This window comes from Zosterops lateralis, assembly GCF_965231275.1.
Source record: "Zosterops lateralis genome assembly, chromosome: 2".
NCBI lineage: Eukaryota > Metazoa > Chordata > Aves > Passeriformes > Zosteropidae > Zosterops > Zosterops lateralis.
In genome coordinates this window covers 106,380,745-106,407,228 of record NC_139763.1, presented here as the reverse complement: position 1 = coordinate 106,407,228, position 26,484 = coordinate 106,380,745, and the positions used below count along the sequence as shown (strand labels likewise).

Sequence of the window (26,484 nt, the reverse complement as noted above, 5' to 3'; positions counted from 1 at the left end):
ATATAAGGTAACTGCTTTTAAATTTTGAATGGGAATATGACAATAACTGGGTTTTTTTTATTTATTTCTATTTCCTCACTCCATTTGCTGGCAAAATAAACATTTGCTTAGATATTCTGGAATACATTAGAAGGTGTTGTCACTGAACATATCCAGGATAGCAGCTTTTACATTTGATATTGTAGTTCTTGTTACATCTTAAATTATGGCTGCCTTTTAACTCAGTGGAACTGAATCAGCAGCAAGTACTGAAAACTGCAATTTTAGACATCATTGAATTTCCCTTTAAAAGTATTCTCTAGGCTGTTTGGAGTTTTTATTTCCATAAATGATTTTGGGACATGAAAACTATTCATAGCCAATCTCTTTGATGCCATATTCCTTTTAGGAACTATATAGTTTTATTTTTGTTACACCTTGCCAACCATAAAACTGAGGAGATGTTTCTCCCAGAAATTATATTAGACTAAGAACATTAAACCTCATGACCAGTCAGTATTAACTGGTGCTTGTCACTGAGTTTCCAGTTACTGGATTCTGGTTTTGGGTTTGTTTCTCTTCATAAAAGAAAATTTAAGGTTTGTTTGTTTCACTGTGTGGATAAGGGTTACAGAATATTTGTGAAGCTTTTGCCTGGCTGAAAGGCCCTATGCCAATGTAATGCTCTCTACTATTTTAATCACACATTTTAGTGTGATTCAGACACTGCTACTAAAGACACAATCTGTGTTATTTAAAGAGAAGCACTTGCCACACGGCACTTGTGTAACTGGAGAAAATCTGCAAAGGGCATGGAAAGAATAAAAAATTGCTTGGACACCTCATTTTATGGCAGTTTGCAAAAGTACCAGTACTCAGGCAATGAACTTAACGTGCCAAAATAGTTTAACTGGCAAATGAATAAAGACAAAATGATGGAAACAGTGAAGCTTCTATAGATGGGACTAAAAGAATAATCTACCAAGAATTACTTATGATCCTATACACCACTTTGTCTGTAGGACCACTTAACAGTGATTTCAGACTGTGAATCTTCAACCACAGGGAATATCTGAAATTAAAAATGAGTTCATAGAGAAGTGTATTTTTTAGTTTAGCTGTTGTTATGCCACCTCTTTCATAATTCCAGTCTACTTTTTGCAGTGGTTTGTTTTGATCAAAATTTACCTTTTTTTTTTTTTTTGAAACATCAGGAAGTTATTGCATTAATTTTGAAAACTTACCTGTAGACCACAGTTGCATAGTTTTACACCAAATATTGTCATTTATTTAGTCTCTGTGTTAGGAACATCAGAATGAATACATCTGTTGTGTGCTTTGTTGTGATTTAACCAGTCTATATCTATTTTATATCTTAAATAATTCTTTGTTTAATGGTTTCATTGCTGGAGATGGGGAGGGGGGTTGCATTGTACGGCACGAATCCTGAACATTTAAGTCCTGTGATTCATGCCTTTAGGAAGAGAAAACCAACTTCAATATTTCTGTTTTATGCTTTCTGAATGCTAGTAATTTTTTTTTCCCTGTGATGACACTTAGTACCTATTGCTTGTCTCTTTGCTCAGTCCCCCCACTCCTCCTCTCTGTTCTATATATTGACTGCTCAATGCTTCTCTCTTCACCCCTTTCTCTGTCTCCTCCCTGTTTGTCAGAGTTAATGGGACCCGAGTTAGCAATAATCCGTAGGGGGCTGCAGCGACTGAGGCTTAAGAAGGCAGAGCAGCAGAGACAGCGAGAGCTGGCTGAGGGCTCTGCACCACAGCCCTCCTCTTCTGAGCAGGCCTCCCCTCAGGGCTCCTCACAGCACCCTCAGGCAGCAGGTGGTCACTTGCCAAGGTTTCTCCAGCAGATGATGTAGCTGTAGTTTGTGCTGCTGTTGTTTGCTGAGATGCTTCTCCTCCAGAACAAGGCGTTTCCTGCATTCGCTGCTTGTCTTGCCTTGCACGTGGTGGTGTTGAGCATCACATGGTCAGGGAAATAGTTGTGTGGACAGGTTTGTTAAGCTAACGTGTTTGGATTGAGTGATAAGATGTGGAAATGGTTTTCTAGGTGCATGGTATCAATGGTCATTAGAACAGCTGAGCAAGAAATTGCAGTGTTCTGAGTAGATGGAGAATGACACACTGAAATTGCAATTTGGTGCTTCTTGTATCCAACAGTACCATTTAAGACTTGGCTTGGGGTTAGCATGTGTTCTAAATCAGAGTAACAATTCAGTAAAACAGAGTTTTGGCACTCTTCAGTGCTATGGTTGTACAATAAGTGTAGTGAAAATACTTGTACCTAGCCAAAGTCCCCAGATATGCTCTCCTTTTTTTGAACAGAGCAACTTTTTATTTCACCATCCTCTTTCTCTCTTGTCTTACTGAAATTAAAAATGATTACAAGAAAGCCTCAAATATGTTTGCAATAACATATTTGAGAAAGTTAGGGCAGAAGCATGCATATGAATAGAGGCAAACCCTGAAGCATAAACTTGAAGCAAACTTTGTTGTGGCACCATGTAAAAATGACTGAGCTGCATGCTGTGTGAGAATTCAGTGTATTTTATGTTGCAAAGTCATGTCTAGCAGTGTCTCTTCTGTGGATAAATCCTGTGACAGTTGAGATGTGGCTAAATTGCTTTTAAGGCTTATGTCACACATTTACAGCTGTCTTGCCATGGTTCAGTCTATTCCTTAATCTGGAGCCCTACAGAACAATTTGATGTAACAGTGGCTGATGCTCTAATCACAATATGCAGTTACTGAATTCAGAATAACTTGCTACTCTAGAAAATACTGCAGTGAGGTTTTAGAGTGTTTTGGAAACCAGTACATCCTGGAGGGAGTGTGTGCCTATCTTAGGGATGGCAATGATGGGTGCCTGGTTACCTGTAGGAGTAGAACAGGAACAGCAGTGGTAGTGGTGGCCTTGAGGAGGGTTGCAGTTTCCTGCCAGGACAAAAAAACACCCCAGAAGCAATTTTGGTTTTGTCTTTTCTTTTTTCTTTTTTTTTTTTTCTTTTTTTTTTTTCCAGCAAACTGAACATCAGAATTTATTAACTCAAGTATAAGTATTGATAGAGGGAAAATGGTAACTGACACATGCAATAGATCTTGATCTTGCATTTCCTTTTCAGAATGGCTTAATTATTAATTTCTTTTACTAAATTGCTTCCCACTGAATTGAAGTAGGGAGTAAAGTTTGTTTACAGCCATGTCTGGAGGTTTATCTGTGGGGATTTTACTACCTCTGAAGGGTGTGTTGGTCCGGGTTTCTCTTGATACATCTCTCCCATCTCTTCCTTAGTGCTCCTTCAAGAACGCAATGTAAATTTTTTACTTGCCATTGCTCGTGAGGTTCCTACAGCACACTGTGGGATCCACACTGCCACAAATGGGAAGGTTTAAGCTGAGTAATTGCTTTGACTGGGAGGTACAGGGATCTTGTACATAGTTTGGACCCCCCCAAAACTGCCTGTTGGAATTTTGAGTTCCCACATGCTTAGAACTTTGAGGGAACTATTGGAAACATCCAATCCCTTTGTCTGGGATCACCAGGAGCCACATACACAGCCTTGGAGGAAAGTAATATTCAAATTTATCTCTTTCATTAATATGACAATTAATTTGGAAATTTAACAGTTTTATTTGCTAAATAATTGCTTCAAAAGACAGATTTACTCAGTGCTGTAGAAACATTTATTTCTGGGGAGACAAAGGGAGAACTATTTTTCTCCCTGATCTCCAGCTCATTAGGGTGTATCTCCTTGAGGTTTGGTCAGAGGGATGGAATTGCTGCCTTCAGTAGTGTAGGCAGTGCAAGTTATAAAAGGAGAAATTTAATTTGCAAATATTTAATATGTTTGGTCTATTAGATTAGAGAAATTTGATAAAAGATTACATTGTCTTTTCCTTTCTATTTGTATGTGTAAAAACAAGATATTCCTGTTGTGCTCTTCCTTCCCCTGCTTTGGAAGGGAACAAATCAAGCTCATGTCTTTTGACTGGCAATCACCTTTGCATTTTCTATTTACTTCATAAGATTTCTGCACTCTGGATGGGGAGATATTCTCTGTACTTGCTCATTTCTTTTTTTGAAAGTTACTTTGTTTTGGTTTCCTTTTCTGACCTCTCAAGATTTATTTTTGCAACTTGGTTATTCATAATCTATTCCTTTGGAAAAGCAGAGCTGCACATTTGTGGTCTCTTGCTTCTCCATAGACACAATTGTTTTCTAACCCTGTGTTTAGCTGACTTTTCAGAAATATGGTAGGAGAAAAATAAGTGAGTAGTTTTGGATTGTTTGGGATCTTTTAAAATTAATAAATTCTTATGCAGAGACAATCTCTATTTTTTTTCCCTGAAAGGTTGTCTTTGCTGCCCTGTCATGAGGCAGGTGTTCAGTTTTCAGGCATATACTAGTTGTAAATTTTCAAACAAATAAAAAATTATACCCTCAAACGTGTCTGGAAGTTCTCAATCCCTGCTCTGGTAAAACTTGTATTATTTGCACTTGCAATTTTGGAGGGAATTCAGTGCGAGACTGAGGCCACTTCTTCTGACTTGTACTTCATTATTAATCCTTATCTTTGCAACCACAGGAGCTTGAGTAGGAGGAGAAAAATATCCCAGCCGTGTAAGAAATTGCAAGTAGAAAATGTCAAGAGCTGAAAGCTTTTACAGGTTTAATAGAAAATTAGACTGTGTGGTAGTTATTCTGTCTCCCAGTTACATGAGGATTTGTAAGATCAATCTGTAGTAGTTAATCTTTACTATTTAGAAAAGTATGGTCAAAAGTTTATATTTTTGAATGTGAAAGGGAGATGAGTAATGATTCAGTGTTTGACTCTGAGACAAAAGGTCTCAGATGACAGAGATTTTGTTTTAGTGGATAATACCCCTCTTAAGTATTAAAGTCTAATTTTGGGATTTGGCTGAATTTTAGAAGCAGTGTGTGACTGCATGGATCAGGTCTGTTTTGTCTTCAAGCCTTTGCTTCGGTATTGAATAGATTCAGATTTTTTTGGTAGCCACCTTATTTAATTAGGGAACTATGGTAAATATTTCAGTTTAGTTTGGATTTTTATTTATTGTATAATTTCTCCCTCAAAGCCTAGATTTTTATTTGCATTTTTGTGGCATTTCATAACGTTTAGATCCTGTGCAGTGTTTAAACAACTGCATTTATGTTCTATATGCAAAGTATAATTTTTTAACCTGTTGTTATTGCTGCTGTGCCACATATGCATCACCATTCTGAGTTGTTCTCAGAGTATACATCAATTCTCATTCTGAGGATTTTAAGGAGATGGAACTCAATTTGAAAAGTAACAGAAACGTGAACCAGCTGATTGTGAAGTGAAAAAGAAGCAGCATATTGTAGATCAAGGGTTCCTGTAGTGGTCATTGTACCTAATCTTACCCACAAAATCGTGAATCAGTATTAGCCTATTTTTTTTTTTTTCCTGAGGAAAAAAAATTGATTTAGATTGCATTTGCTGTGGAATGCAGATATGTACGTGTGCATGCTGGCATATTGCAGAACCTGTGCTGCAAATCAATTTTTTAAAAAAACTTTTGATTGACTATACAGTCAGCCTTTAAAGCAGAGCAAACTGGACCTTCATTTCTGTGTTAAAGCTTTTGGAGAAGAACAAGGGAATGACATTTTTATCACTAAATTCTTGGCTAACCCTCAGATGTAGAAATGTCCGTTTGAAGTGCACAATGTAACTGAGAGCTTATTCACTGTGCAAAGCAATTATTCATAGTTATTAAATCAAGTATTTAATTTCTTAAATTTCTCTACATGTATCATATTTAGGAGTTTTAAAACAATTCTCACTGCTTTAGACCTTACCCTGAAGGTGGTGATGTAAGGAGAATTTTTTTTCTACAAAACTGAGGTGGCATGCTAATATTTTGGTCAAGTCAGGTGCTGATTGCCCAAACTACAGGAAGATCTTTCAGCATATAACTGACCTTAAAATTATCTTCTATTTTCTGTTTGAGGTTCCCCAAATTTATGAATCTCCAGTTCCCTCTTTAAGTGGTGCTCCAGTTTAGAATGTACTGGTGACATTACAACCAGTGGTGAACTGCATTGGGATGTAGACCCAGCCTGTGAAGGCTCAGGTAAGAGTTTGGATTTTTGTTTGTTTTTTTAACTATATGGCACAGTTTTGGTAATACTTTTTTTTCAAAAGCTTTATAAGAAATTATGAAAGTATTTTTTTCAGACTTTTTTAACAAAACAAAGCCATATATTAAAAAAAGAGGCATTTACCTGAACTTCTCTAGGCTGGTTTCATGGTCGTGCTGATTTCCCTGCCTGAGGTGCGGGTTCCAGGCTGCAGAGCCACTTCAGGGAGTGCTGGTGATCTGTGGCTTCAGGGTACTTGGAAAAGGAAACAAGGGGATTTCAAATTGCTACAAACAGTCCTTAACCATGCTAATTCAGATGTTCAGGATGTTTCCTGTATGTTGATTAAATATTCATTTATTGAAGGAAATGCTTTCACAAAGTTGGATGGAGACTTGGATGTAACGGTGAGGTGTGGGAGGTTTAAGCCTCTCTTGTCATGGACTTCTACCTAGAAACCTTTTAATTTTCACTTACTGTGATTGGATGATGCACATGGCAAAACATGCCTACTTTTTTACTTACTGCTGTATAGTGCGAGGTCTTAATAAAATTATAAGTGCTGGTAAGGGTAGTAGATGTAATTTCTTATGTTTCTAATTAAAATATGTTACCTCAGTCTTCTGAACATACAGGTCTGAATTACAGAGTTGACAAGGTGAGCTTCTCCAGCCAAGTTAAGTGTTTGGCAGCACAAAAAACCTTTTAAACAAGGGCATATGAGCTTTTGGAAAGGATCTGAGCACAGGAACAGAGCATGGCTGGGATCACTGTCATGCATTAGGTTTCTCGGCTTGCAGGCCAGGACCTCCCCTCCCTTTAGCACTTCTGATACCAGTTAATTCCAGCTATGGACTTTGTGAGTCAGAGATCAAAGTCAGCCCTTGAAGGAGGCACAGATTCCTGTTCTGAGTCAGCTGGAACACAAGGACATCTCATGACGTGGAGCATCTGTACACCACTTTTTTGCTCTGATTTACCTTCAAAAAAGTGACTTGTTACTCCATTGAAAAAAACTCCCCTCTAAATCCTTCTCTTCTAATTTAGCTACTATATATTAAAAACACTTCACTTTTGGAAAGTAAATTATATTAATGCTACAAATCTTCTACTTAATAGCTACATGCCATAAATCTAGATGATAAATTCTGTGATCTGACTTAGGTGTGCTTGGTGCAAGGCATGGGCATGGTTGAGCACGGAAGACAAACCAGAACCAATTTAATGTTCCTCAGTTACAGAAATTAGCTGTGCAAGCCCAGTTCCCAAAACAAGGCAGCCTCCAGAACACAGCCTCAGACTTTCCTGGTCTCTCTCCTTTGCTCCCCTTCCCTGTACCTGGATATCAGTTGTAGATATGGAAGCACACTGCCCTGCTTCCACCAATGGCTGGGAGTGAATGACTGCTTGAGAATATATGTATTTAAAGCAGCTTGGTCAATTCAGCAGGTTTTATGGCTGTACTACAGAATAGGTCTCACCAGTTATTCTGGCTTGAAGCTGGAAGGGAGCTTCCTGTAGGAGAGAGTGTTGTTTCATTGCTTTCCTTGCACATGATCTACATTTATGTTAATATTCATTTAGCATGCTGTGATGTTGTCAGACTGAGACTCAGTTTGTAGTACAGGATATTAAATCCTTTTAGTTTAGGATGAATTTGTTTATAACAGAAGATTAACAAGTGGAACCAAGATATGATTCTCTAGCCAATATGTTTGGAATACTGCATTAATTTATATACATCAGCTCATCTTCAGATAATACAGAAGTAAGATCCGGTCTTCAGAGGGGACAAGGGAAATAGACTCACAGAAAATACTGAATATTGCATCTGTTGTGTCTGTGCAATGAATGAGTGCTGGTGATAGTTATTAACTGGAAGTTCCAGGGAGAAAAAAAGGGCACTTTTCTGCTGGGGGGGTTGTGATTATTCTATTTATTTGTTTGTTTATGTGATTGATGGGGATGCTTGTAAGACTGACAGGTGTGGTGCTGTGATAAACTCATCAAGACTTGTTCTCAGTCATCAGAGGTGCAGCGTCTGAGAATGCAGAACTACCAAACTGTCATATAAGTGGGATGTATTTTGGTGCCTTGATGTTCTAAAACATTATTATTAAAACAGTATTTAAATATTGGAGGTACTGGTACACCATGAAGTATTTTATGCTGAAGTATAAATATTCTGAAACTACATTTTACACATGGGGTGAAATACTCACGTCATTTGGTAGCTGGAGCAAAGGCTTTAGGAGTCATGACTCTTCAGTGTTTTTCCTGCCATGTCAGAAGTGTGAAGAACACAGTAAAATATTTGGTAATGGACAGGCATTTTCATTATCATCATGTCAGCAAGCTTCAGGCTGTTCAGTGAATAAGTAATGGTTTGAAACAAGTGGCTTTGCTTCTGTCATGCCTAGAAAATGCAATATGGCTGGCTGCTCATTAAACAAACCCAAAGCTTCCTTATGTTGCTGCTTTTTTTATTTTAAACTAACATATGATCGTGACATTGCTGTGCAGTTCTCTGCTGCTTATGTTTTAAGTTGAAATCTCGTTTTTGTTTCAGATTCTCCTTCTTCAGTGGTTAACAAACAGCTTGGATCCATGTCACTTGATGAGCCACAGGGTGCGTGTGACAGGAAATGCGCTATACCCAGCCTTAGCTGATTGCAATGCTTCCTTTTAAAGTTGCTTTTCATGATGAGAAACAGTCTAAAAATGCTGTTCATCCACATAAAGTAGAATTCTGTAAGCAGATCTGCTGGAAACTCATTATTTAATGATCAATATGATTGAGTGAGGTTAATTGTTGTTTTTGAAAGCCATCCTAAGCTCGATTCTTCATGCAATTACTGCAGTTCAGTGTAGGTACAGTAAATGTCTCATGTATTCTCCAGACAGTAAAATGCAAAGTAAAATTAATTATTTAAACAGGTTGGGTTTTTTCTGAATGGTTCTTCTTGGGTCAAAGGGCAAATATCAAGATTGCAATAACCTTTAGTCTCATAATGCCACATTAATTTCTCTTATCCATGAGTGATGTGCACTTTTGTTATTCCTGCACAGTTTGAGTGAATTCAGAGCCCCCATGCACTGAGCTGCATCTTCTCTCTGTTTCCCCTTATCCTTCACTCCTCCTGCTGAACAAGTACTGGTGTTTCTTGTAGGATCCCTATGGACTTGAGGGTAGACAAGAATGCTTGGGAGCTTTCTCTGTGCCCATTATGCATCAGTCTCCAAACTGTGAGCACTGAAGTGGGCCAGAGGTGACTCTATTCCAGCTGCATCAATGTCATCTGTAGGGAATATTTGTGGCTGAATAATTAAAGAGTGATAGATGCTAATTTTAAAATAGATTGTCATACGCTCTGCATTATGCTTCCATATCAAAGCATCTGTAGAGATTTAATAGCTTAAATCCCACAAAACAGCTTTGTCTTCTTTCACATTCTAAACTAGAAAGCCATTTTGAAATCCCACTTCTGAAAAACACTCTGTTTGGTGACTGTTGAGATTATACCTTACTTTCCTTCTTATTTCTGCCTTCTCTTAATTTAGTACTGAGTCAGCTGTCTTCTGTTGGACCAGTCTCTCATGTTGGCATTCATGTTTTAAGACTGGTTTGGAGTTTAAAGATGTTTTGATTCTCATTGTGATCACATACATTTAGAATGCCAGCATTCTGACAGTCCAGCAGAACCTGAAAGTCATTCCTGTGTGTACAAAATGGTTTCAAATGGATCACAGTCTTTTGACTCACTTGACTTTTTAAAAATATTTTGGACTGTGATTGTAATAGTGGAGGGTTGGCCTTTACATCTATTGCAGTGTTAGGATTTTAAGGTACTGCCTGAGTTGGAATGAGTAAAGAGGGAACCTGAGGCCTGATTAAATTTCATATGTTAGGCCTTCTCACAGAATTCCTGTTTTTCTGAAATATACAACTTATTTTCTCTTCTTTGGATCAATTTTTCCGCCTTCCAGAAATATTTCTCGTAGGTCTTCACACAGAATATAGTGCTAGATAGGAATTATTTGGGGTTTTTAAAATGAGAAATTATCTATCCTCTTCTCATGAGGTTGCCAATAGATAAGTGAACAGGGCAGCATTTGAGATGCTGGCTTGAAGTTCCTTACAGTGTTAGTTTAATTAGGAAACGCAGTCTGTAAACTTGTCCTTATGCACTTACCCCTTTATAGTTGGGAGCCCCAGAGTCAGAGAGCACAGGTTCATTTTCTAAGGGAAAAAGTGGCTCTGAAGTTTGTTGTCAGTTGTGCCATTTGGTTTGTGGATTTGTTTTTCATGTAAGGTCATGAATGAAATTTTGTCTTCAGTTTTAAAAGTGGTAGTCTAAAAGTGCCTTCTTCCTGTCGGCAGCTGGAGAACGGACCATTTCATGGGAGTGTGCTTTAGACAGGGTTGTTTCTTTAATAACTGTAAGTTGTTGATAGTATCTTCAAAATACCTTGTGTTTGGCTGTAAAATTATGTAAAATTTCAAGTTATTTTTAAGGAATTTAGAATAGAGTTTAGTAAGGTGTTGACAAGCTACAGCTTTCTCTTGTAGCAGTGATTATTACCTTGCTAGAGTTGGCAACCAGATTAATAAACTGAATTGCCTATATTACAGAATTTGGACCGTTTTCTTCTCCTTCTCTTCATTATCAATGTGAAGTAGATCTGCCCTGATGGGATGAATTTAGTAGAGGAAGAGAACAGAGTTTCATTCTAATCTGGGCAGTCTTCAGCCATCACATTTCTCCCTGAAAACAGAGTTCAAGATTTGTAGGGTTTATGTGGCTTCTCTGAAAGAATGTTCAGTTCTATAGGAGGCAAAGCTTATTTATTTTCTTCACAGAGGCTCTCAGTCAGCTTTCATTAGCAGTGTAAATTCAATATCAAATATTGAACTACATAACTAATTCTCTGCAGTTTATTATCAGTTTCTTCTCTCATCTGTCTTTTAAAAGGTTTCCTATTCTTATTAGTGTCTATGTTGTGCCCTGAAGCTACTTGAAAGAAGAAACTGACTCCATCCAAATTGTAGTTCCTGTTATTGTAGATTTAGGAAAATGCTATTATCCAGTGATACAGCTATAATCCAGTAACAGCTACCTGTTTCCAGAAACTTGTAAAAATAATTTCTCAGTCAGTGCCCTCTTTAGTGAAGCCTAGAGCAATTCTTCCAACTTTTGGGGTGTGAACAAATATAAGCATTGCTTCCAGAGTAAGTGTAGCCACTCCTTATGCATCTTGGTTAGATTTTCAGATACTAAGATTTTAAGACAAGAAATAAAAGCCTGGTATTCAATTAGGCTTGTTCTAGATAGCAATGTTGGGTTACTTTGATTGGCAACATTAAGTGGTTTTGTGCTGAAGCCAGCCTTGCACAGCAGTAGGAAGTCCATGAGTAGTCATTGTTTGGGGGCTGTCTTGGATTATTCACAGCAGGAAATTGTCTGTCTTTAGCTGGGTTCCCAGCTCAGAGATCTGTCTTGTCTGTAGCTGTTACAAGGAAACTGAAGAATTTTCCAACTCTCGCTTTTGACTTTCAGTGTCAGTCCCTGGTGACTTGTGCAGTATGTGGGATCAATCAGTATTTCTACTTGCTGAGGAAAGGATGCTTAAAGTACAGACTTTTATAAAAAGAGATTTTATAAATCATAGGTTGTCAAAAATAGAGGAAGCACCCACTTAGTTAAAAAAGAATGTCACTTTTGTTCAAACTGTCTATATAGCACTATAAAATATTTCCTTACATTTCTTTCTTGGGTTTCCAGTTCCTTAAATAAACTTCCTTTTAATCAGTTTTATCCTTGCTCCACTCTAACAAGAGTGTAACTGTAACTTTTAATTTAAAGGGGCTATAAAGCTTTTCTTTCTGCAGAGTGGGGCCCATATCTTGTGCATTATTAGGGTCAGTATATACACTGGTTAATTCTCTTTCACATAAAAATATTCTAATTTATTCTTTCAGGGGTTTTGTGGTATGTTTTGAGTTTTTAAACTTCTCTTCAGACCATGTAGAAGTGCATATTTGAAGTTCTTTGGCACAGCTGATCACTGCTCTGATCCTGTGAGTGGGCTTCTGCCTGTCAGCAGTTTAAAAATACGAGCATTGATTGTTAGGTTAAATTCTGATGTGCTATCTCACAGTTACTATAATTTGATTGTATTTTAAAAATTAAGTATCCCATGCCAGTATTGTAGCCATTACTGTTATGATAACAGCCTTTTTAGTGGGGAAATTTGTAGGCTTGTGTTTGAATGGAATGTTAGATTTAACTGACTTCCACAAAGATGATCTGTAGCTTTTCCTTCATTACACTTGTCAGTGTGCTGCCAATACTGCAAGGATATTTATAGTCCAATTTCTGTATTCTATAAACTAAAGAAAGGACAGAAGGCTTTGTCCAAATAATGCTGAGATAAAAGGCTCAGTAGTCATGAAAAGCAGGACTTTTATTTAGTGTATCCAAATGAACACATTTGGATACACTAAATAAACCTTCCCTCTGAGTTCTGAGAGTATTGCCCAACTTCAGGAGTGATGGCAATCTTGCCATTTGTGGATGCATGGTGACCATTAACTTTAATCAAAGGGGATGGATGGATGGATGGATGGATGGATGGATGGATGGATGGATGGATGGATGGATGGATGGATGTCAGTGAGCAGTTCTGTTTTGAAGGAGCCCATGAACATCCTTAGAACCATCTCTGCAGCAGAGGAGTGACCAGTATGCTGTGGTTTTCAGTTCAATTCACTTCTGTTGCTTTGGGACATCATGAATGAGGTCATTTTGCAAGTGCTCCCTTCTGCTTGCAGTTACTATAATATAAAATAGGATTTTAAGCATGAAACTCTTGAAACATGAATTTTCAGTATTTTTATGACAACTGACTGACAATTTACGGCAGGCCTAAGGGCACTGGTAACTGTCTGGTTTCTAAGTAGGGAACAAAGTAGAGGATGGTGATTTTTCTAGGCTGATTATATCTGGATCTCATCATCTTTTTCCATGTGTATTTACTAAGGCAAAAAGACTGAATCCCACTTCAAAAAAATCCTTTTAATATATTTGCTATAAAATGGATCTGCTTATTAATGATTATATTGTGTGTACACATATCTATCTGAAATTTTATTTACTTGCATGTTGAAGGACAGCATCTCCTTTGTTTGCTCTTATAATTAAATATAATTTTAGACCATTTTTCAAGCATTGCAAATTTGGTGTGTTTACTCTGGAACTTTTTAACTTTTTGCTTGGGCTGTAAGAGATCTTAAACAAACATTATGTATGTTACTACCACATTTGATAATTAAACTAATCTTCAAAATTAAGGCAACTTCATGTACATTTCTAATGCCTGTTCAAACTTTATCAACCCCATATTTACAGAGAGTGATAAACCACGAACAGGAACAGGTGAACCAGTTTTGAGTTTGCACTACAGTACAGAAGGAACGACTACAAGCACAATAAAACTGGACTTCACTGATGAGTGGTAAGAACAAGTTAATTTTGGTTCTGACTAGTTCATGATCAGCACATATCAATAACACTTGTCTAGCATAGCTATAAATTATTTTCCCTGTGGTTTATGCCTATTTTAGGTGTAGCTACACAATTTGAAATGGCTGTAGTTCTTAATGCATTCAGAATATAAGATAGACATACTTTAATGTGAAATTTATACAAGATCCTTCCTTTTTGTGTATTTACTGTGAATCTCTATAATGCAAACATAATTTGAAACATGCTATTTTCATCAAACCCTGGCATAATATCAAGGTGCTATAAAGCAGGGTAATACAGGGATGAATGGTAATCCAGGGGTTACCAAACTTCTCATATGGTATTCTGCAAATGAGTCTTTCTGCGACTCAGTTCCTGAGTTGTAAACACTGAAATTAATATTTCTGTGTCTGAGGAGTGTTGATGAATGCATAAGGCTGAGATAGCAGCTCTGTGCACTGCTTAGGTGTTGCAGTGGTGACATCCTTTTCGAATAAGGAACACACACTGCCTAATGGCCTCATGGACTTGGCTTTGTGTCCAAGTCTGTCAGTAGAGCATCTTGGGATCTCCCAGAACAGCCATCATCCTTATTTCATCTCATCTTATTTCTGTTCCTCTACTTTTGTTTTCAAAATTATTGTAGGAGGCAGGAAGGAGAAATGCTTGCTCATTGTTAATGAGGAGGAAAAAACCCAGCCACATTTAGCCACTCTTAAGTGCTATGGCTTTAGACATAAAACATACACCTTGCTCAGTCTGGAAAATTAAAACACTGATTTTGCCTCCAAGATCCAGCAAACTTTGAAAAACTTAGTTTTGCTATGATGCTTTTACCTATTTCTGCCATTAGTCAGCAAATTCCATGGAGTTTGGTGGTGGGTAGTGTGGTGTGGGTAGTGAGAGGAAGAAGCATTTTCTGGTAGGACAAAGTTGCAAGTCACTGCCAGTTCAGAGGCTGACTAAGAACATACTGCTGAAGAGTGGAGCAACAGGAGCAGGATGCAATTCCATCTGACAAAATCATGGAGTTGAGAACAAAATAACAACGCCCTAATCTGAGAACTGGAAGTTGTGAAAATGAAGCAGAGGAAGACATGTAAATTGAGCATTGAGCTACAAAGTAGATTCCTAAGAGTCAAAAAAATATTTTACTGTTTAGGCTGTGATTAAGTTTATAAAATGAGACATGAAATAGCAAAAATTCCCCACTTGGTATCTAGCAGGACCCTTCTTGTCTGGCCATTCAGGAACAATGATGAAAATTCTGGATTCAGAAGGAATACTGACAGGACTAACAAAAATTTCTCTACAGCCTCCAAATCCAGTACAGCAATGAATACACAGAACATTGGTCATCAAGAGGAGTAAAAGCTCTGATTAAACATAAGACATAAAATTCTTCAAGTCTAGGCTGGATTCTCAAGAATCTCGACTAAACATGATCTGTGCTACTTTTAACAATGTAGCATATGAAATATTTGCTAATAACATACACAGGACAGAACGTATTTGTATAGGCAGTCTAAATTCTTGAGAACCATGCTTATAATTGCCTTTTTTTTCTGCTTTTGTCCAATGATTTGCCTGAGTTTTAGGCCGCATCACATAAGAGAGCTCTGCAGCAAGACTGCATTTCCTGAAAGTCTTTGCTGGAGAGTCTAAAAACATGATTTTCAATGACATTCAGGACAGCAATTTACATATTTCCCAAGAATTCATTTTCCATATTGTAAAGAGAAATTGGTGTCCCACAATAATTATCTAAACATGAATGGGGAGTAAATGTCAAATACCAGCTTATAGTGAATTGTGAGAAATAACAAAACTTTGAGAACTGAAAGTTCATGCCTCATAAGGTACAGGAATGATAGATAATTAGTGGTGAAGGACCTGGAAACTTTTATCTGAATCAAATCTTTTTAATTGAATGGGATTATTTATTAGTGCTATTAAACATTATTTATTAGTGCTCATCTAAAACGTGTGCAAATAGTGAAATAAAGCAAATACTTTAAAGTTCTTCCAATATTTGGAAAAGCAATGATGACATTTTTTAAAGGTAAAAAAAAAAAGATAGGAAGGAGAAAACAGGTTTCAGTGATGCAGAGGAATTGTGTGGGATGAGTGGCAAAAGACACAATAAAAGAGAATTTTGAAATTGCTGTGCATTGGTTGTAGCTGCTGCCAGGAGCTCTCACTTGACTGCAGTGAGATAGACAATGTTGGTCGGGCTGTGCTGTTGCAATGATCTTATGTATTTACATGATCCTAAATGATTTTCTTTTTCCATGTTACGCTGTCAGGAGCAGCACAAATTCAAGCTCTAGAGGGAGTGGAAGTCATTGCAAAACTGAAGGCCAAGAAGACTCTGTGAAAACAAAGGCTTTGGATGAGTCAGGGCCTGATGGGGAGGAAACAAGTAAGATACACTGGAATTTCTAATGCCAAGGCAAAATTTCTGCCCTTCTGTGTCCCTGACTCCCATTGCACACACTGGGACAAGGCACAACACAGCCATAATAAAACATGATTTTTTTAGGAAAGGAGACACCAACCTGAGATAGCTGCAAATAAATATAAACAGTAACTTATCTTGTCTTTAGTTCTAAAAACATTATTCTTCTTAGGGGCATGTTGTTCCCTGATTTGTATAGAAAAATAGAACAACTGCACTCTGCAGTCATAAATGAGTGCTTGGAATTTTGTTACATTTCTTTCAGGCTTTCACTGTGTTTTACTAAACGTGCTTGTCTTGCTCAGTTAGTGCCAAAAGGGCAGTCAAGTCAAATGACTGGTTCCAAAGAAATACTTTAAAAAATCCCTTTTAATAGACTGATAACTTAATTTGTCTTCAGAAATAATAGGAAGTGTCTGTATTAAGAGTACAAATGCTATTTTTTCTGCTAAAGTTCTCATAATGTTAAATACATTTTGGAACAAGAAGTTATTACACTTTTCTTTGTTAGTGTGTTGACCTGGTCAACTAGATAGGTTTATATACACTGATTTTTATGTGACCGATAGATGAGATTTCAGTAGACATTGACTTTGGAGTGGATTGCTTGGATTGGTTTCTTCTAGGAGTGCTGGTGCCATTTAGACTTGCTTACATTATAAATGTGTATCTAAATGAAGTAATGTGATTTACTATTAAATTACTCAATTTAGGGGTTCCTGATGAATCTCTCAAGGAAGATGCAAGTGCTGAAGAGCTGAAAAATACAGATGAAGCTGTAGAGACAACAGAAGCAAGTAGGTGGCTGTACTCTTTCAAATAGTTATAGGAAGAAGTAGAGAATGAAATATGAACTCAGTTTGCATAATTTATCTCCACTGAGCATTTCTAAAATAGACTGTAATTGTTAATGGTGTGACTTATTTCCCCCAATGTTTGTTTTTTAGCAGTATCAGATAAACCTGAGCACTCTGGAACTCAGCCAGAAACAAGCTGCCCCAGTGCTGATGCCGTGTGTGGGAGTGCAGAGGAGGAAGAAGGCTCCTGTGAGAAGGGAGCAAGCCCAGAGGTGTGCAGCCCCAGCCCCGAGCCCGGCGGGGCGGGAGAGGAGCCCCAGTCCCAGGCGGAGCCCCCGGGGCTGGACGAGGCCTCCAGCAGGACCTCGGCCCTGCAGGAGACGGACGACAGCGACGACGACCCTGTGCTCATCCCGGGGGCCAGGTATCGAGGAGGCCCTGGCCACAGGTGAGGGGGGGATCCTGGCTCTGCTTGCCAAAATGCTCTGGGATTTTTTTTTTTTTTTTTTTTGAATGAAAGATCGAGACACTCAGGTCTCATATTGTTAGAGTAAGTCATTCTTTGACAACTGGCCAAGAGCTTGATGTCTGTCTAATGTGTAACTTTCCTATGTGTAAGTCATGTACAGCTGCGTTTTCCCTGCAAGCCAGGAGGGCTCTTGCAGATATAATATCTATTTATGCTCATCTCTTGCCTGCTGAATACCTCAGTGCTAAATATTTGCAGTTCATTTTTTATTATTCTCCTTCTAGTCATGAGTATAGAAAGTTCATAAATTTGGGTACAGAGACCTACATTTTCTTTCAGCTGTACCTTAGGTGTTCTTATTTTGGCAAAGCAAGAGCTTTTTACTGTGGTTGTGCAGCAATGATGTGTTTGTAGTACATATGTTAAAACTGATGCCTTCAATTTTTCATTCTTCTTTTTCTCTGCAAGAGAAACTGTAATCCTTTGCCTTTTGTTGGTTATTAAATATTACTATGTATGTCAGTAAAAAGCAAAGGTAGACTGCTAGCTGTTACCATTAATAAAAGATGCATTTAGTAAGCTTTGTGCTTTTTTTTACATACTTGTTTGATCATTCAGTAAACGGAACCCTCAATTTGCTATTGTTGGTTTAATACTTTTGTTCACTAATTTCAAAACTATAAAATTATTTAAGCAATGTTTCTGTTGCTAGACTTTAGAACAATATCTTTTTTATTAGCTTTAAATGTAATTTAACCTCATAGATACCTTTGCTTTACTCCTGTTCAAAGACAGTGCTATTAATTTCTTATGCTAGCAATGCAAATTCTTCACAGGAATTTACAGTATGTATTCATTAGGAAATCAGGAATAATTTCATAGTTGTTTCTAGAGAAGGCTTTGAATAATTTGCAGTTAAAATAGAAATTGTCAGCCACCACACTGTCAGTAGTGACAAAAAGAACAGTCAGTGGTTGTTTATTACAAAGCACAAGTAATTCTGCTCACTAAATGACAGTTTTTATGAACAAGCCAATATACACAGATTCTGTCTTATTCCATTAACTTTCCATGTGGTACTAAGTATTTGTAGGCAGATATGGAATGGCAGAAATATTTTCCCCTGCAGAGCCAATGTTCATTATGATCCAGTGATTGAAGAGCAAGCTGTGAAAAGCCCTGCAATTTTAATCCCATCTCCATTTTCAAGCAGGATTCGTAGCTTCTCTTCATGCATCATGTCTCTAGGATGTAATAGTTTCTGTAGCAATGTGATAAGAATGACACTTCCAGGTATCACACAGCTGTTACCATTTCCCACTAGTGGAGGCATCCTTAAATGAAGTTACAATTTATCTGACATGCTTTCTTTCCTCTCTGTGCAGTGAGATTTCTTCCTCTAACAGTTTATCACCTAGAAAAGATCATTCAACTAAATGAATGATATAATTAAAATCCTTTATGCAGTCCCCTGCTCCCTTATTCTTCCCCCAAATAAAATCTGAAAAAAGTTGCTTTGTAGTCAGTGTTGGTTTAGGATTTCCTGCAGGTTTTCATTGCTCAGGTTTAATGCCCGACCAGATGATTTTGTTCTCTGTGTGTGCAAGCAGTGAAGTTTTCCAGTTTAACTGCTGAACATTACATTCCCTCCTATTCTTCAGGTTTCAGGAGTTTCCAAATGCACTCTGAGATACTAAGGGAAAGTAAGACATCCTGTGTATGCTCAAAGGAATTTGGATTTCCAGAAAGAAAGCAGACACTGATGATCTTAAAGGCAATAAAAATAGCTCTAAGCCGTCTTAGTATTTATATCTCAGAGTGAAAGGAACTGGAAGTCCTCTCTACTAGTAGTACTATGGTAGTTCTTATAGCCTAAAATCCCTTTCACAAACTGATCAAATTTATATAAAATCCCCCATGTCCCTTAACGAGTAGTAAGCTAACTCAAAGCCTTGCTGCTGCCTTGGGTATACATGAACTAAAACTGGTCATTTTGTTCTGCGCTAACATTCTGTTTTGGTTGAAATAATTTTTCACGCCCAGTACTCATCATTGAATGATGTTCATCCTGTCCATTTTCAGGTTTTGCCCCCTTAGACTGAGTGCCAAGTTTTTCTCACTCTTAGCAGTAAAATTTCATGGGTTTCCTGTCGTCATGCTGGTTTCTGTCTCCTCTTCATGTTTCACTTCTTGTCTGAATGTGGTAGCCCAGCCTCTGCACTGTCTGGGTTTTGCTGGAGTGATCCTGTGGTTGTTACTCCTGGTCTAGAGAGGATTTTCTGAGCACAATGAGCTGGAGCTGTGTCCTCCTCCTCTCTTGTGTGTGGCTGTTCCAGTGGGGCTCGTGGTCAGACACAAGCCCAGCACCCTGCACTCTTCCCTACTTTGTCCTTCCCACCTAATGAGTGTTCCCTTTCGCCAGAAGGAAGCTCAGAGGTGTATAATTCAATTTTATGCTGCTGATTTTCTTTCTCTCAAGGCCCTACAGTCCCCTCTCTATTAATAAAGTTCTCCACCCTCAATGTGCTGCATGATTCCATTCCCACCCCCTGCTCAAGGACCATTAGCAATACATGGCACAGAATTGTCTGCAAGTCTGGGGCTCCACTCCACCAGGATGCTTTCTGTAGGCTTCTTTTCTCTTTCCTCACTCAGTAAATTGTGTTACCTAACAATTCCTTTACTAAATCTCACTTTTTCAAGTTTATTTAATACTTTATTGTCCAATGTGTCATCTTTTTGAGATAATTAATGGCATTAATATCTGAGTAATAAAGTAGATTTTTTTTTCTCTGTAGAGTACTTAGGGAGAGCTGCTTTGGTCTTTTCTTTTGTGGGTTTTGTTTTGTTTGTTTATGGTTTTTTCTGAAGAAGAAAGACTAGCCTGCAATAATCTACCTTTTGTGAACATATTTTATGTAATGAAGAAAAAAAGTTTCCTTTTTCTATAGGACAAAAAATAAAAAAAACGCTGTTGTAGCCATCTGAAACAGAATGCTAAAAACTGTTTGACTAAATAGCCTTTTCCAATATGTAGCATTACTGGCTTTGTCTACAATCAATTTCTTTTTCTTTAGGCTGTGTTTTCTTATAAACCAAATAGCTCTTGTTTACATCGAGCACAAACTCTACAGGTGGAGAAATTCAGATAAATTCAGATAAAATATCTCACAGTCATTTTCCCACTGTGAAGTACAGCTTTCTCAACTGAAAAAGAAGGGCACATTTCTGATTCTGTACTCCAAAATCATGATCTGTAGCTTCCTGTAGGAAAAAAAGTGGCAGAAATACCCTTCTGAAAGCTCTGTTAAACAGAGCTCTAAATTGAGAACTTCCTGCTGCATCTCACCTTATTTTTAGTAAAATGTATGTAGATTGCAGATTTATAAATAAATACTGTTTATTTTGCAAATCTAATTGTACAAATCTTCCATTGTTTGAATATTATTTGGGTACAATTCCAAGTTGTAATGTTTTCAAGCTGAGGGGTTGATCTTTTTCTCAAATAATCTAAGAATAGATACAAGGCACATAATCTCATATTGTGGATGCTTATAAATCTCAAAACATAATGAGGAGAGCTGATTTCTCACCAACTAATGTGAAACTGAGCTATCAGGAAGGACTGGGCAAAGTCTGCACCTGCATTAATGTTTTGAAAAGGACTTTAAATAGTAGCAGCAAAATGTGTAGAAATACCACAATCCTTTGGTTGATTGGTTAAGTCAGCTGCATGTTGACTAGGAGTCAGCTAGGAGGAGTTTTGACACAGAAGGACATTCTTTAAAAGAAATAATTGAGAATGTGACATCTGACTTTTTCCAGCAGCATTTCTGTAGCCACTGAGCATCACTACAGGAATAGTCTTCACGAGTGACTAAAAGAAGCTGAGCAGTTATTTCTTTTTTTCAATGTTGTTGGGCCAGTCAATGCATGTTCTTTTTAACAAAATGGAGAAGGAAATGCACAGAATATGTAAAAATGAAAAAAAAAAAAAAAATTAAACCTCTTCTGTACAGCAGAGCAGTTTAGCTAGATACTCACCAGAGTAGATATCCTCCTGTGCATTTTAGAGAATTGCCAGGAAAAAGAATTGCCTTCTCTGACAAATAAGACAACATGTGCAGGTCTTTCAGTCTGGACGTATGCAAGGGCATTTCTTCTTTAAAACTTGCTGGGTCCAGCAAGTTTAGTTCCAACAGAAGTTGTACTTTGTAATCTGTGAGAGGGAAAAAAAATCTATGCAAAATGTTCTTCATACACAGAGAGTGCAGTTTTTAATGGATTGATCTTAATTTTCACAAATTAGTCAAAACAGCTCTCTGAGGGCTGATTTCCTGCTTAAATGACTGAATGAATTTTGTTTGGACTTTGAAGTTGATCTGGGGGTGGAGGCTAAGCCTGGAAAAAGCTACAACTAGTAGGTTAAAATCTAAAGAAATGGGAGTGTAAAATGGAAATGATGATACAGCTGCTGTGAAGAATTGCTGCATTTTATAACTTAACTTTGTGTGCTGTTATATAATCTGAATACTATTTTTGCTGAAATCCAAGTAGTCTCATATACTGACTCATACACTGGGAAGGAGCCTTCTCAGTTGGAATTCATAGAGCACATTTTGTAAGAGATGCTAAGCTTTGAAAAACATGGTACCCAGCATTTGTGAATGACTTCAGTTGTTATTCCCTTTACTAGATATAATATCAGAGGAACAGCGATAGGTGATAGAATAATGAGGTAATTAATTATTTTATTCCTCCCCTCCTCCTTTTTATTGCCATATATTGGATTTATCAGGTTCTTGTTTTTCACATCTAACTGGCATTTTAAGAATTGCTGTACTTCAAATGCTATGAATTACAGAGCATATTGCTTGAGTTATATTTAGCTGCATGTGTTGCATGGAAATTGAAAAGAAATGGCAGTGTATACATTTTACAATCTATTAACATTTTTATCGTGTGCCATAGAAATTAATGGAATTTGAGAAGTGTGTAGTTTGTGAAAAGAAATACCTTTCATTTTTTTTAATTGAGCTGCTGAGGAACGAGTTCTATTTGCATGGGCTACTGCTAACTTGCTTTGTCTGGAAGTAGAGAACATCCAGTTCTGGACAAAAATATATGACTACATGGATCAAAATCCATTTATATTTTTTGCCTGAACAAGGTTATGGAACTAAGCATACTTATTATTATTAGAGCTATATTGGATAATACACACATAGCAAGATAGATGCTAAATTTTATACAATATTGCTTTTAATGAAGTTAAATGAAAAAAATCACTTGATCTCATATTCTCCATTGAAATACTTGAGGGAAGCAGTTGTAAGAACATATAAGGTAATTTGGATAATTGTGTTTGGCCACATGCCCTAAGAGGAAGAAACTCTGCTGTGATTTCAGCCAGAGCCCATCCAGAGGGGAAATGGCCCAAAGTCGTTATAATGACAAAAATTAACATCTTGGCTTCCTGTGGCTGCAAAGGCAAAGGTGCAGGACAAGATTCCATAAAAGATTTAGCCTGAGTCCTGTATTTTAAATGCCTCCAGGAAAAAAGTGTAGATCTGTATTTCTTTGTCTTATATTTTCATCTTAGCTGTAATTGGAATACCTGGATTTAACTCATCGGCTTTCTCAGAGATTCAGGAATCTGTGCTGTTTGTACTTCATTTTTTACAATAGGCATTCTTTCTGTGTTCAGGATGCTTACCAAGGAGTTCTTCAGCTCTTCAGCACAGCCCAGGGGAATATTAGTTTCTTGTTGCTATAAATTTAATATAAACTAAATTATGCATTTAGCACGGAATTTTTAATCAGCCTGTTTTTCTCTGCTTTTCATCATCATTCAGCAGCACATCAGGTGAAAATTTAAAAATGTTTTGTAACTGAGAACAATTTAAACATTGATTGTGTTTGAAAGCTGGGAAGTGACCTAGGAGGGCATTACAGCAAACATTTGGTTTTGTATGATCAGCAGTGAAATAACTTGGGCTTTAGGGGTAGTGTCAGTGTGCTGTTGACAGGATGTTTTTGCCTTTGGTGTTGAGCTGTCTTAATGCTTGAAATTTGACAGCAGCAGTAAATCTCTTGCACAGGTTCAGAGGCTCCTAAAGGAAGTAATTAGTATCAGAAATATAATCAAATGTTGGCATTTAGTCAAGGAATCTATTTTAATATGGTGTTTAAGACAAGCCTTTGGAATTCTTGGGCAGGACAGGGTAGCTGGCAGGTGGATTCCTTCAGAGGCTTAATGAAGAAATTACAGACCTGGATCAAGGTTTTCTGCAATGGTTTAGATACACACACAAATAATGTCAGAGTCATGGAATGCCCTGAATTGGAAGGGAGCCACAACTGAGTCCAACTCAATTGGACACCCCCAGGAATCCCACCATGTGCCTGAGAGTATTGTCCAAATGACCATAAGGCACTGGAGAAAAATAAGATCTAAATTAATGGTTATAAGCCTTAGGTTCTCTGCAATTGTTTTGGATAGGGAAAATAGTTCAAAGGAGAATATGGCAACAAGAGCAGATAAAAAATAAAATGTTAACATCAAAGAGCTCAAGAGAAGGAATCAGGGCTTGTGGAGGATGCCTCTGCCCCTGGCAGGGGCTTGGGGGATGATCTTTAAGGCCCCTTCCAGCCCAAAGCTGTCTACTATGAAAAGGAGACCATGTTTGTCTGTGTGTGAGTACATTTGGAAACTTGAGAAGCGACAAAAATCCTCAGCACTGAAGGAATCAATACTGAGCTCAATACTCAGTGCAGAGCTGAGACAAGAGGGATGGAGCAAGGCAGCAGGGAGACGTGAGCTCGGAAGAATGACCATTATCAGTCTGGGATAATGGTGTTTGGAAAGAAGCAGGGTTATCTCAGGTACCAGATGAGTTTTATGGCAGCCACTACATTATTGTCCTTTAACAAACAAACCAGTTCTTCAATTGTGCAAATTGTACAGATTCTTGTTTTTTTTTTAAAAAAAATCTTCATTACATATCAGAACTTGTATGCAGAAAATGCCCTATGTGACAACTTATATGTTTTAAGACTTCTGTGTATACATACTTTCCATTTCTCTCCATTTATAATATATAGCTGTGGATTAGTTTGCATCACAGGATTTTTGTGGGTTTGGTTTTTTTGTTTGCTTATCTTGAACCTGTGTTTAAGCAAAAAATATGGCTTCACTTCTGCATCCTTGTTCCATTCATCCTGGGCTTAATTTAAATGGACTTTTGATAACTAATTACAATAATTAACTCTGAGGACTTCAAACCTGGCTGATCATAAGGGAAAAACAGTGCTCTGTGAATACTTCCCAGAACTGCACCCATTGATGGGGTTGCCTGAGGAGTGCCAACACAATGTGCAAAAATTCTATGGTCTGACATTTTGTGCTTGGAAGAGCAGTTTGGGAGGGAAACAGCAGCTCTCAGCCAGGCTCAGCTCAAGCGGAACCTCAGAGCAGTTCAAATTGCACAGCACACTTCTGTACCCACTGATGCTCCAAGTGATGAGGCTGCTATCTGTGTTTGTGTTGGCAAAGGCAGGAATTGCTCATCACAAATACAAATAAAAGCAGCTGTGTCAGATTTTAAATTTCTTGTACGTGTATGATTTTAAAAAGTATATAGAAAATCTGTAGTTATAGAAAATCTGTAGGTAATACCTCTCAGAGAGAAGGCTTTTTCCTGTAACGTTCTTTGTTCTGAAAGGTCACTAAGTTGGGCTCATGTTTGTTTTCTGGAGCAGACCTGCCTCTGCCATGTTCTTGCTTTCTGCAGGGCTTGATCACAGTGTGACTGTGAGAGCCGTGTGTGCTTGGCTGCCTTCTCCCTGGTGAGGGTAATGTTGACTTCACAAGACAACCAAACAGAAATCCACTCCTGCCTTTTAAAATAAGGCCCCCCAAATGAGGAGGTTAAATTCAGAGCTCCATTTAGTTGCAAGACAGTTTTAACCAAAAGTTGCTTCTGTGCTTCTGCTCTTATTTAAAAATGCATGATTCTGATTGCTGAGTAGTATTGAGGGGTTTTGTAATGTCTGTGTATATGGAGAGGAGGAGATTAATTTTCGTAGAGATGTTTGGGTGAAAATTATGCAAGAAACTACTTTGCTTTACCAGTTAGCTACTTTAATACCATCTTCTAATCCCAAAAGTCGTTACTGCTGTCCAGCAAGTAACCCTTCTGAAACAGCTGGACAAGTCTACTGCTCTGTCAGTCCTAATGATGTTTAATTTCCCAGCCTCTTCACTGCACATCTTTAATTAATTAATGTGAATAAATGCACCAAAATTATGAAACCCATATTTTTTTAAAAGCAAGTAAAACCCAAATCTGCACAAATAACGGTTTAAAGTTTCTGTAAGTGTTTGATGCAACCTATCATGTGCATCCCACCCTTTTTCCTTTTTGTAGAAGCAAACTGGTGAGAATAACTCTGTGACCTTTAAAGTACAGTAGATAAAGAACACAGGCTTCTTTTTTTTTCAGCTCTGTTGTATGAAGATGTTGTGAAGGGCCCTCTTAAATCTGTTGAGGATTAAAGTTGAAACTCAGCATATTATAAGGACTAACTAAAAAATATAGTGTATTTATTTACTGTGGTATAAAAAGGATGAACCAGGAAATTGCCTAGGGATTAAAAGGATGGAAAACTGTCACCAAGGAAGTAGCCGTAGTCTACTTTATCTGGTGCTGTTTGCTAGGAAACATGTAAGAAGTGTATTATAATAAATAGCACACTTGTTAAGTGGATCTATTGGCTGGTGTTTTCAAGGCTCTTTTGGTTTCTATAAAAAAAAGCATTAAAATTTATTTTGAAAGCTTAGCTATATTAGGTGATCTGTCTTAGTAAAACAGTGTGTGGTTTGTTGGTTTATTTGTTTTTAATGCAAATTTATTTGCTATAATGACTTACATTCCTTTTCCTTCTTTGCTTAGCTGTAGCATAACATTTATTTCACCTTAACTTTTTGGTGCAACTTTCTCCTTTGGCAAAAATTGGACAAAAATCTAAGCAGATCACTGGTTGAGAGAATTAGTTATGAGATAGATTTGGTGGGTTTTTTTCTGGATTAGAAGACTCGTTGCTAGA

The 26,484-nt window shown here is 37.6% G+C and overlaps 1 protein-coding gene across 7 annotated transcripts in view; it reads left to right on the top strand.

Annotated features, from left to right (window-relative positions):
- The window catches only part of DCAF6 (DDB1 and CUL4 associated factor 6), a 75,247-nt gene that overhangs the window by 38,849 nt on the left and 9,914 nt on the right, over positions 1-26,484 (top strand). For 2 of the 7 annotated variants that reach the window (XM_083885105.1, XM_083885103.1), the window contains 6 exons: positions 8,696-8,755; positions 13,536-13,641; positions 15,959-16,074; positions 16,824-16,907; positions 17,058-17,355; positions 22,073-22,114. In XM_083885105.1, coding sequence (XP_083741231.1) covers positions 8,696-8,755; positions 13,536-13,641; positions 15,959-16,074; positions 16,824-16,907; positions 17,058-17,355; positions 22,073-22,114 — 706 coding nt within the window. Of the gene's footprint in view, positions 1-1,652; positions 1,821-8,695; positions 8,756-13,535; positions 13,642-15,958; positions 16,075-16,823; positions 16,908-17,057; positions 17,356-22,072; positions 22,115-26,484 lie in introns of all 7 variants that reach the window. The other 5 variants (XM_083885106.1, XM_083885104.1, XM_083885101.1 and 2 more) reach the window with 4 other exon arrangements.